The 11,407-nt window shown below is 59.8% G+C and overlaps 1 protein-coding gene across 1 annotated transcript in view; it reads left to right on the forward strand.

Annotated features, from left to right (window-relative positions):
- Crocc2 (ciliary rootlet coiled-coil, rootletin family member 2) overlaps positions 1-11,407 on the forward strand; it is a 43,075-nt gene that overhangs the window by 12,116 nt on the left and 19,552 nt on the right. The window contains 2 exon segments of the mRNA XM_090354345.1: positions 1,479-1,500; positions 1,503-1,528. Coding sequence (XP_090210471.1) covers positions 1,479-1,500; positions 1,503-1,528 — 48 coding nt within the window.

Raw genomic sequence — 11,407 nt, forward strand, 5'->3', positions numbered from 1 at the left:
GCCACACTCCACCACCAGGCCAAACTCCACCTCCAGGCCGCCCTCCGCCTCCAGGCCGCCCTCCACCACCAGGCCACACTCCACCACCAGGCCACACTCCACCTCCAGGCCAAACTCCACCACCAGGCCAAACTCCACCTCCAGGCCGCCCTCCACCTCCAGGCCAAACTCCACCACCAGGCCACACTCCACCACCAGGCCAAACTCCACCTCCAGGCCGCCCTCCGCCTCCAGGCCGCCCTCCACCACCAGGCCACACTCCACCACCAGGCCACACTCCACCTCCAGGCCGCCCTCCACCTCCAGGCCGCCCTCCGCCTCCAGGCCGCCCTCCACCACCAGGCCAAACTCCACCTCCAGGCCGCCCTCCACCACCAGGCCAAACTCCACCTGCAGGCCGCCCTCCACCACCAGGCCACACTCCACCTGCAGGCCGCCCTCCACCACCAGGCCAAACTCCACCACCAGGCCACACTCCACCACCAGGCCGCCCTCCACCACCAGGCCAAACTCCACCTCCAGGCCGCCCTCCACCACCAGGCCAAACTCCACCTGCAGGCCGCCCTCCACCACCAGGCCAAACTCCACCACCAGGCCACACTCCACCACCAGGCCGCCCTCCACCTCCAGGCCACACTCCACCACCAGGCCGCCCTCCACCTCCAGGCCGCCCTCCACCACCAGGCCGCCCTCCACCTCCAGGCCGCCCTCCACCACCAGGCCGCCCTCCACCTCCAGGCCACACTCTACCACCAGGCCACACTCCACCACCAGGCCACACTCCCACCCCTCAGTGGTACTTTTGATAGACATGAAATTTTAGGTTTGGAAAATTTCTTCTTTAGTTTTGTGATTCGTATTTCCTAGGCTCATGGGGTTGGAGACATTGGCTCAGTTGGTAGAGCAGCACCTGGTGAGCAAAAGCATCAGGTTCCAAGTGTAAGTTCCAGTATTGAACAGAGGAGAAGGAGGAGGAGGAGGAGGAGAGGAGGAGGAGGAGGAGAGGAGGAGGAGGAGGAGGAGGAGGAGGAGGAGAGGAGGAGGAGGAGGAGAGGAGGAGGAGGAGGAGAGGAGGAGGAGGAGGAGGAGAGGAGGAGGAGGAGGAGGAGGAGGAGGAGGAGGAGGAGGAGGAGAGGAGGAGGAGGAGGAGGAGGAGAGGAGGAGGAGGAGGAGGAGAAGAGGAGGAGGAGGAGGAGAGGAGGAGGAGAGGAGGAGGAGAGGAGGAGGAGGAGGAGGAGGAGAGGAGGAGGAGGAGGAGAGGAGGAGGAGGAGGAGGAGAGGAGGAGGAGGAGGAGGAGAGGAGGAGGAGGAGGAGGAGAGAGGAGGAGGAGGAGGAGAAGAGGAGGAGGAGGAGGAGAAGGAGGAGAAGAGGAAGAGGAGAAGAAGAAGGGGAGGAGGAAGAGGAGGAGGAGGAGGAGAGGAGGAGGAGGAGGAGGAGGAGGAGGAGAAGGGGAGGAGGAAGAGGAGGAGGAGGAGAAGAGGAAGAGGAGGAGGAGGAGAAGGAGAAGAAGCAGAAGAAGCGGAAGAAGAGGAGGAGGAGGAAGAAGAAGAAGAAGAAGAAGAAGAAGAAGAAGAAGAAGAAGAAGAAGAGGAGGAGGAGGAGGAAAAGGAGAAGAAGAAGAGGAGGAGGAAGAGGAGGAGAAGGAGAAGAAGAAGGAGAAGGAGGGGAGGAGGAGAGGAGGAAGAGGAGGAGAAGGAGAAGAAGAAGGAGAAGGAGGGGAGGAGGAGGAGGAGGAGGAAGAGAAAAGAAAACTATTTCCTAGGTCCCATCTGAGAATGTTTGACTCAGGAACGAGAAGATAGCTGCCTGTGCTTTCGTGGGAGACATGGCTTAGGTCTTTGATACATGTCACATTAATCTGTTATTCTGTCATCATGTCCTCCATACCAGCAGCAAACCCCAAGCCCCACGAAACCAGAAACTCGGTGGGGGGCTTCTATAGATCTGGATCTCCATTACCCCTAGGCGATGCTAATGTACACTGGAGTGGGAGATGTGGGAGCTGAGGTCCACTGGCTTCCAGCTTAACACACAGTCTACAGCCCCATTGCTAAAGGAGACCGTTCCACACTTCACTAAGCTTGCAACCCTTTGAAAATACCTTGATCCTGTATGTGAGACCTGGTGTTCTTTCAACAAAACCACTCTGTCTCTAAGGGCCCTTTAATGAGTCGTGGCGTTTACTGCCTGCTGTGCCTGCTTATTCTGGAGAACTGATTTAGAGGTTCCTGCAGGGAAGCACAAAGACCCATGCTCTTCTATTGACAAAAGTTGACCTCTTTGACCTTGAAGCATGTAGCTCAGGAGGGACATAGACAGCAGTAAGGATACCTTTCTAGCCAGCCCCATCGATGCCACCAACCCTGGGTGCCAGTGTCACACTGCCACCTTGTTCTCTTCTATGCACTCTACATCTTAGAATCTACTCACCAATTTCTAATTCCTTCCCAGAAAAAGCCCATTATAGTCTTGCTTAGGATTCTGTTGAATTTGTAAATCAACTTGAAGAGACTGGCTATCTTCACCTGTCATGAGCTCTAGCCACAAATATGCTATATCCATAAGTATGGAGCTCGGCGACTCTAATTCTTACAGCCATGTTTTATAGTCTTCAGCACAGAAGTTTTGTGAATCTTTGGTCGACTCATGACCAGATTTGATATTACAAGTTGCGTTGCTGATTTAAGTTCCTGTTGCTTGCTTGATTTTGTCCCCATTTGGAACCATCTTGTTTGGAACAGAATCTTACGATGTACCTCACCTTGGCTGGGCATTTGCTGTGTATGTAGCCCAAGGTGGCCTTGAACCTTTGATCCCCCTACTCTACCTCCTGAGTTCTGGAACTGTAGGTATTTGCTACTTACATTTCCTCTTGTTCTTGTATTGCACTAAGCCCTCACGGACAAAGCTGAATAGAAAATCACTCCCCATTGCAGGAGTAGGAGACAGCTCCCATCCCACTGTACTGACCCACGGTGGGGAAATCAGCATTTCCCTGTTGACTGTGATGCTGTCTGTATGTTTCTCCCTGGTGCCTTTAACAGGCACCGTTTTTATGAAAAAGTTTTCTGGGAATTAGTGACAGATAGGTTGAAAGAGTAGCTGGATGGTAAAGCACCTACCTGAATTCACTCTTCTACCAACAGTGCACACGCGCTCTCAAACACCTACAGACACAGGAGCACTGCATTTCTGAGAGGACTCTTCTTGGTCATACATTTTTAGATATTTTTCAATTCTGCTTATAATATTATGTGGAGGGCTTTTGTATCTTTATTAATGAGGAGTATTGGTATTTTTGGTAACATTTTTGTGAGAATTAAGCATAAATGGAGCTTTTTCCTTCTATGTCTACTATACTCTAATTTCCAAACTTTTCCTTTTTTGTGATTAAGTGTGAATAGTAGTTGGTGTGTGGTCTCGATGAGAGGCCCTCTTCTGTGTGTCCTGACACGAGGCCATGAGGGGGAGCCCTGGTGAATGTGGCTGGTGTGTTTTCAAGGATGCCGTGAGCAGGTGCTCTCCACTTCTGCAGATGAAAGTCGACACGATGGCAACCGCTTCTTCATCAACGATTTTAAACCCTGGTCCAGAAACCAGAACATGTCCGGGAGCCCCCATCCTTCCTGAAGTCCTGTCTCCTGGTGTTTCCCGGGTCAGCTGGAGGAGGAGCACCTGCCACCTCTAAGGCTTGGTACTCCGTAGCTGGAGGGGACTAGTGCCATGGTCCTCCAGGAGGACTTCAGATCTGACAGGAGCTGTGTGAGGAGGGAGGAGCTCCTCCAGGAGGACTTCAGATCTGACAGGAGCTGTGTGAGGAGGGAGGAGCTCCTCCAGGAGGACTTCAGATCTGACAGGAGCTGTGTGAGAGGGAGGAGCTCCTCCAGGAGGACTTCAGATCTGACAGGAGCTGTGTGAGGAGGAGGAGCTCCTCCAGGAGGACTTCAGATCTGACAGGAGCTGTGTGAGGAGGAGGAGCTCCTCCAGGAGGACTTCAGATCTGACAGGAGCTGTGTGAGTAGGGAGGAGCTCCTCCAAGAGGACTTCAGATCTGACAGGAGCTGTGTGAGGAGGAGGAGCTCCTCCAGGAGGGAGGACTTCAGATCTGACAGGAGCTGTGTGAGGAGGAGGAGCTCCTCCAGGAGGGAGGACTTCAGATCTGACAGGAGCTGTGTGAGTAGGGAGGAGCTCCTCCAAGAGGACTTCAGATCTGACAGGAGCTGTGTGAGGAGGAGGAACTCCTCCAGGAGGGAGGACTTCAGATCTGACAGGAGCTGTGTGAGGAGGAGGAGCTCCTCCAGGAGGGAGGACTTCAGATCTGACAGGAGCTGTGTGAGGATGGAGGAGCTCCTCCAGGAGGGAGGACTTCAGATCTGACAGGAGCTGTGGCTGGTGGTGGCTCACACCTGAGCGTCTGTCTTTTGCCCGTTTCCACATCTCCACCACACAGACACACACGCACACACTCACACGCATACATGCTCACGCACGCACACACGCATACATGCTCACGCATGCACACACGCAGACACACATGCACACACGCAGACACACATGCACACGCGCAGACACACGCACACACACACACGCGCACACATGCACAGGCACACGCACACACGCGCACGCGTGCACACGTGTGCACATGCACACACCCACACGCACATGCACACACATGCACACGCACGCACATGCACACACTCACACGCACATGCACACACACGCACACACGCACACGCACACACACACTCACACATACACGCATACGCACACACGCACACCGTCTGTGAACAGACATGGACACTTGGAATGCATTGGCATCTCCATATCCCAGCGCACACCGTGGATCTGCGAATGCTTCAGAAGAGACTCCCCGCAGACACCACTTCCCATGCTCTCCTCCTGGAGCCTGGCCGCCTCCGGAGCCTCAGGCCCCGTGAAGGCCGGGATACATTCTCCAGCCTGGTCTTCTCCTGTGACCTGGTCGTCTTCTCCAGCCTGGTCTCCTCCAGCCTGGTCTCCTCCAGCCTGGTCTCCTCCAGCCTGGTCTCCTCCAGCCTGGTCTTCTCCAGCCTGGTCGTCTCCTCCAGCCTGGTCTCCTCCAGCCTGGTCGTCTCCTCCAGCCTGGTCTCCTCCAGCCTGGTCTCCTCCAGCCTGGTCGTCTCCTCCAGCCTGGTCTCCTCCAGCCTGGTTTCCTCCAGCCTGGTCTCCTCCAGCCTGGTCTTCTCCAGCCTGGTCTTCTTCTGTGACCTGGTCGTCTTCTCCAGCCTGGTCTCCTCCAGCCTGGTCGTCTCCTCCAGCCTGGTCTTCTTCTGTGACCTGGTCGTCTCCTCCAGCCTGGTCTCCTCCAGCCTGGTCTCCTCCAGCCTGGTCGTCTCCTCCAGCCTGGTCTCCTCCAGCCTGGTCGTCTCCTCCAGCCTGGTCTCCTCCAGCCTGGTCTTCTCCAGCCTGGTCGTCTCCTCCAGCCTGGTCTCCTCCAGCCTGGTCTTCTGTGACCTGGTCGTCTCCTCCAGCCTGGTCTCCTCCAGCCTGGTCTCCTCCAGCCTGGTCTCCTCCAGCCTGGTCTCCTCCAGCCTGGTCTTCTCCAGCCTGGTCTTCTTCTGTGACCTGGTCGTCTCTCCAGCCTGGTCTTCTCCAGCCTGGTCGTCTCCTCCAGCCTGGTCTCCTCCAGCCTGGTCTCCTCCAGCCTGGTCGTCTCCTCCAGCCCGGTCTCCTCCAGCCTGGTCTCCTTCTGTGACTGGTCGTCTCCTCCAGCCTGGTCTCCTCCAGCCTGGTCTCCTCCAGCCTGGTCGTCTCCTCCAGCCTGGTCTCCTCCAGCCTGGTCGTCTCCTCCAGCCTGGTCTTCTTCTGTGACCTGGTCGTCTCCTCCAGCCTGGTCTCCTCCAGCCTGGTCTCCTCCAGCCTGGTCGTCTCCTCCAGCCTGGTCGTCTCCTCCAGCCTGGTCTCCTCAGCCTGGTCTCCTCCAGCCTGGTCTCCTCCAGCCTGGTCTCCTCCAGCCTGGTCGTCTCCTCCAGCCTGGTCTCCTCCAGCCTGGTCTCCTCCAGCCTGGTCTTCTCCAGCCTGGTCTTCTTCTGTGACCTGGTCGTCTTCTCCAGCCTGGTCTCCTCCAGCCTGGTCGTCTCCTCCAGCCTGGTCTCCTCCAGCCTGGTCGTCTCCTCCAGCCTGGTCTTCTTCTGTGACCTGGTCGTCTCCTCCAGCCTGGTCTCCTCCAGCCTGGTCTCCTCCAGCCTGGTCGTCTCCTCCAGCCTGGTCTCCTCCAGCCTGGTCGTCTCCTCCAGCCTGGTCTCCTCCAGCCTGGTCTCCTCCAGCCTGGTCTCCTCCAGCCTGGTCTTCTCCAGCCTGGTCGTCTCCTCCAGCCTGGTCTCCTCCAGCCTGGTCGTCTCCTCCAGCCTGGTCTCCTCCAGCCTGGTCTTCTCCAGCCTGGTCTTCTTCTGTGACCTGGTCGTCTCCTCCAGCCTGGTCTCCTCCAGCCTGGTCTCCTCCAGCCTGGTCGTCTCCTCCAGCCTGGTCTCCTCCAGCCTGGTCGTCTCCTCCAGCCTGGTCTTCTTCTGTGACCTGGTCGTCTCCTCCAGCCTGGTCTCCCTCCAGCCTGGTCTCCTCCAGCCTGGTCGTCTCCTCCAGCCTGGTCTTCTTCTGTGACCTGGTCGTCTCCTCCAGCCTGGTCTCCTCCAGCCTGGTCTCCTCCAGCCTGGTCTCCTCCAGCCTGGTCTTCTTCTGTGACCTGGTCGTCTTCTCCAGCCTGGTCTCCTCCAGCCTGGTCTCCTCCAGCCTGGTCGTCTCCTCCAGCCTGGTCTCCTCCAGCCTGGTCGTCTCTCCAGCCTGGTCTTCTTCTGTGACCTGGTCGTCTCCTCCAGCCTGGTCTCCTCCAGCCTGGTCTCCTCCAGCCTGGTCTCCTCCAGCCTGGTCGTCTCCTCCAGCCTGGTCTCCTCCAGCCTGGTCTCCTCCAGCCTGGTCGTCTCCTCCAGCCTGGTCTCCTCCAGCCTGGTCGTCTCCTCCAGCCTGGTCTTCTTCTGTGACCTGGTCGTCTCCTCCAGCCTGGTCTCCTCCAGCCTGGTCTCCTCCAGCCTGGTCTCCTCCAGCCTGGTCGTCTCCTCCAGCCTGGTCTCCTCCAGCCTGGTCTTCTCCAGCCTGGTCTTCTTCTGTGACCTGGTCGTCTTCTCCAGCCTGGTCTCCTCCAGCCTGGTCGTCTCCTCCAGCCTGGTCTCCTCCAGCCTGGTCGTCTCCTCCAGCCTGGTCTTCTTCTGTGACCTGGTCGTCTCCTCCAGCCTGGTCTCCTCCAGCCTGGTCTCCTCCAGCCTGGTCGTCTCCTCCAGCCTGGTCTCCTCCAGCCTGGTCGTCTCCTCCAGCCTGGTCTTCTTCTGTGACCTGGTCGTCTCCTCCAGCCTGGTCTCCTCCAGCCTGGTCTCCTCCAGCCTGGTCGTCTCCTCCAGCCTGGTCTTCTTCTGTGACCTGGTCGTCTCCTCCAGCCTGGTCTCCTCCAGCCTGGTCTTCTTCTGTGACCTGGTCGTCTTCTCCAGCCTGGTCTCCTCCAGCCTGGTCTCCTCCAGCCTGGTCGTCTCCTCCAGCCTGGTCTCCTCCACCCTGGTCGTCTCCTCCAGCCTGGTCTTCTTCTGTGACCTGGTCGTCTCCTCCAGCCTGGTCTCCTCCAGCCTGGTCTCCTCCAGCCTGGTCTCCTCCAGCCTGGTCGTCTCCTCCAGCCTGGTCTCCTCCAGCCTGGTCTCCTCCAGCCTGGTCGTCTCCTCCAGCCTGGTCTCCTCCAGCCTGGTCGTCTCCTCCAGCCTGGTCTTCTTCTGTGACCTGGTCGTCTCCTCCAGCCTGGTCTCCTCCAGCCTGGTCTCCTCCAGCCTGGTCTCCTCTAGCCTGGTCTCCTCCAGCCTGGTCGTCTCCTCCAGCCTGGTCTCCTCCAGCCTGGTCTTCTCCAGCCTGGTCTTCTTCTGTGACCTGGTCGTCTTCTCCAGCCTGGTCTCCTCCAGCCTGGTCGTCTCCTCCAGCCTGGTCTCCTCCAGCCTGGTCGTCTCCTCCAGCCTGGTCTTCTTCTGTGACCTGGTCGTCTCCTCCAGCCTGGTCTCCTCCAGCCTGGTCTCCTCCAGCCTGGTCGTCTCCTCCAGCCTGGTCTCCTCCAGCCTGGTCGTCTCCTCCAGCCTGGTCTCCTCCAGCCTGGTCTCCTCCAGCCTGGTCTCCTCCAGCCTGGTCTTCTCCAGCCTGGTCGTCTCCTCCAGCCTGGTCTCCTCCAGCCTGGTCGTCTCCTCCAGCCTGGTCTCCTCCAGCCTGGTCTTCTCCAGCCTGGTCTTCTTCTGTGACCTGGTCGTCTCCTCCAGCCTGGTCTCCTCCAGCCTGGTCTCCTCCAGCCTGGTCGTCTCCTCCAGCCTGGTCTCCTCCAGCCTGGTCGTCTCCTCCAGCCTGGTCTTCTTCTGTGACCTGGTCGTCTGCTCCAGCCTGGTCTCCTCCAGCCTGGTCTCCTCCAGCCTGGTCTTCTCCAGCCTGGTCTTCTGTGACCTGGTCGTCTCCTCCAGCCTGGTCTCCTCCAGCCTGGTCTCCTCCAGCCTGGTCGTCTCCTCCAGCCTGGTCTCCTCCAGCCTGGTCGTCTCCTCCAGCCTGGTCTTCTTCTGTGACCTGGTCGTCTCCTCCAGCCTGGTCTCCTCCAGCCTGGTCTCCTCCAGCCTGGTCTCCTCCAGCCTGGTCGTCTCCTCCAGCCTGGTCTCCTCCAGCCTGGTCGTCTCCTCCAGCCTGGTCTTCTTCTGTGACCTGGTCGTCTCCTCCAGCCTGGTCTCCTCCAGCCTGGTCGTCTCCTCCAGCCTGGTCTCCTCCAGCCTGGTCGTCTCCTCCAGCCTGGTCTCCTCCAGCCTGGTCGTCTCCTCCAGCCTGGTCTTCTTCTGTGACCTGGTCGTCTCCTCTAGCCTGGTCTCCTCCAGCCTGGTCTCCTCCAGCCTGGTCGTCTCCTCCAGCCTGGTCTTCTTCTGTGACCTGGTCGTCTCCTCCAGCCTGGTCTCCTCCAGCCTGGTCTCCTCCAGCCTGGTCTCCTCCAGCCTGGTCTTCTGCAGCCTGGTCTTCTTCTGTGACCTGGTCGTCTCCTCCAGCCTGGTCTTCTCCAGCCTGGTCTTCTTCTGTGACCTGGTCGTCTTCTCCAGCCTGGTCTCCTCCAGCCTGGTCTCCTCCAGCCTGGTCGTCTCCTCCAGCCTGGTCTCCTCCAGCCTGGTCGTCTCCTCCAGCCTGGTCTTCTTCTGTGACCTGGTCGTCTCCTCCAGCCTGGTCTCCTCCAGCCTGGTCTCCTCCAGCCTGGTCTCCTCCAGCCTGGTCTTCTCCAGCCTGGTCTTCTGTGACCTGGTCGTCTCCTCCAGCCTGGTCGTCTCCTCCAGCCTGGTCTCCTCCAGCCTGGTCGTCTCCTCCAGCCTGGTCTCCTCCATCTTGGTCGTCTCCTCCAGCCTGGTCTTCTTCTGTGACCTGGTCGTCTCCTCGAGCCTGGTCTCCTCCAGCCTGGTCTCCTCCAGCCTGGTCTCCTCCAGCCTGGTCGTCTCCTCCAGCCTGGTCGTCTCCTCCAGCCTGGTCTCCTCCAGCCTGGTCTCCTCCAGCCTGGTCTCCTCCAGCCTGGTCTCCTCCAGCCTGGTCTCCTCCTGCCTGGTCTCCTCCAGCCTGGTCGTCTCCTCCAGCCTGGTCTCCTCCAGCCTGGTCTTCTCCAGCCTGGTCTTCTTCTGTGACCTGGTCGTCTCCTCCAGCCTGGTCTCCTCCAGCCTGGTCTCCTCCAGCCTGGTCGTCTCCTCCAGCCTGGTCTCCTCCAGCCTGGTCTTCTTCTGTGACCTGGTCGTCTCCTCCAGCCTGGTCTCCTCCAGCCTGGTCTTCTTCTGTGACCTGGTCGTCTCCTCCAGCCTGGTCTCCTCCAGCCTGGTCTTCTCCAGCCTGGTCTTCTTCTGTGACCTGGTCGTCTCCTCCAGCCTGGTCGTCTCCTCCAGCCTGGTCTCCTCCAGCCTGGTCGTCTCCTCCAGCCTGGTCTCCTCCAGCCTGGTCTCCTCCAGCCTGGTCTCCTCCAGCCTGGTCTCCTCCAGCCTGGTCGTCTCCTCCAGCCTGGTCTTCTTCTGTGATCTGGTCGTCTCCTCCAGCCTGGTCTCCTCCAGCCTGGTCTCCTCCAGCCTGGTCTCCTCCAGCCTGGTCTCCTCCAGCCTGGTCGTCTCCTCCAGCCTGGTCTCCTCCAGCCTGGTCTTCTCCAGCCTGGTCTTCTTCTGTGACCTGGTCGTCTCCTCCAGCCTGGTCTCCTCCAGCCTGGTCTCCTCCAGCCTGGTCGTCTCCTCCAGCCTGGTCTCCTCCAGCCTGGTCGTCTCCTCCAGCCTGGTCTTCTTCTGTGACCTGGTCGTCTCCTCCAGCCTGGTCTCCTCCAGCCTGGTCTTCTTCTGTGACCTGGTCGTCTCCTCCAGCCTGGTCTCCTCCAGCCTGGTCTTCTCCAGCCTGGTCTTCTCTGTGACCTGGTCGTCTCCTCCAGCCTGGTCTCCTCCAGCCTGGTCTCCTCCAGCCTGGTCTCCTCCAGCCTGGTCTCCTCCAGCCTGGTCGTCTCCTCCAGCCTGGTCTCCTCCAGCCTGGTCTCCTCCAGCCTGGTCTCCTCCAGCCTGGTCTCCTCCAGCCTGGTCGTCTCCTCCAGCCTGGTCTTCTTCTGTGACCTGGTCGTCTCCTCCAGCCTGGTCTCCTCCAGCCTCGTCTCCTCCAGCCTGGTCTCCTCCAGCCTGGTCTTCTTCTGTGACCTGGTCGTCTTCTCCAGCCTGGTCTTCTTCTGTGACCTGGTCGTCTCCTCCAGCCTGGTCTTCTTCTGTGACCTGGTCGTCTCCTCCAGCCTGGTCTCCTCCAGCCTGTCTCCTCCAGCCTGGTCTCCTCCAGCCTGGTCGTCTCCTCCAGCCTGGTCTCCTCCAGCCTGGTCTTCTGTGACCTGGTCGTCTCCTCCAGCCTGGTCTCCTCCAGCCTGGTCGTCTCCTCCAGCCTGGTCTTCTCCAGCCTGGTCTTCTGTGACCTGGTCGTCTCCTCCAGCCTGGTCTCCTCCAGCCTGGTCTCCTCCTGCCTGGTCGTCTCCTCCAGCCTGGTCTCCTCCAGCCTGGTCGTCTCCTCCAGCCTGGTCTCCTCCAGCCTGGTCGTCTCCTCCAGCCTGGTCTCCTCCAGCCTGGTCTCCTCCAGCCTGGTCTCCTCCAGCCTGGTCGTCTCTCCAGCCTGGTCTCCTCCAGCCTGGTCTTCTCCAGCCTGGTCTTCTTCTGTGACCTGGTCGTCTTCTCCAGCCTGGTCTCCTCCAGCCTGGTCTCCTCCAGCCTGGTCGTCTCCTCCAGCCTGGTCTCCTCCAGCCTGGTCTCCTCCAGCCTGGTCTCCTCCAGCCTGGTCGTCTCCTCCAGCCTGGTCTCCTCCAGCCTGGTCTCCTCCAGCCTGGTCTCCTCCAGCCTA

The sequence above is a fragment of the Megascapheus bottae genome, chromosome 21, assembly GCF_031878675.1.
Source record: "Megascapheus bottae isolate mThoBot1 chromosome 21, mThoBot2.hap1, whole genome shotgun sequence".
NCBI classification, from domain to species: Eukaryota; Metazoa; Chordata; class Mammalia; order Rodentia; family Geomyidae; genus Megascapheus; species Megascapheus bottae.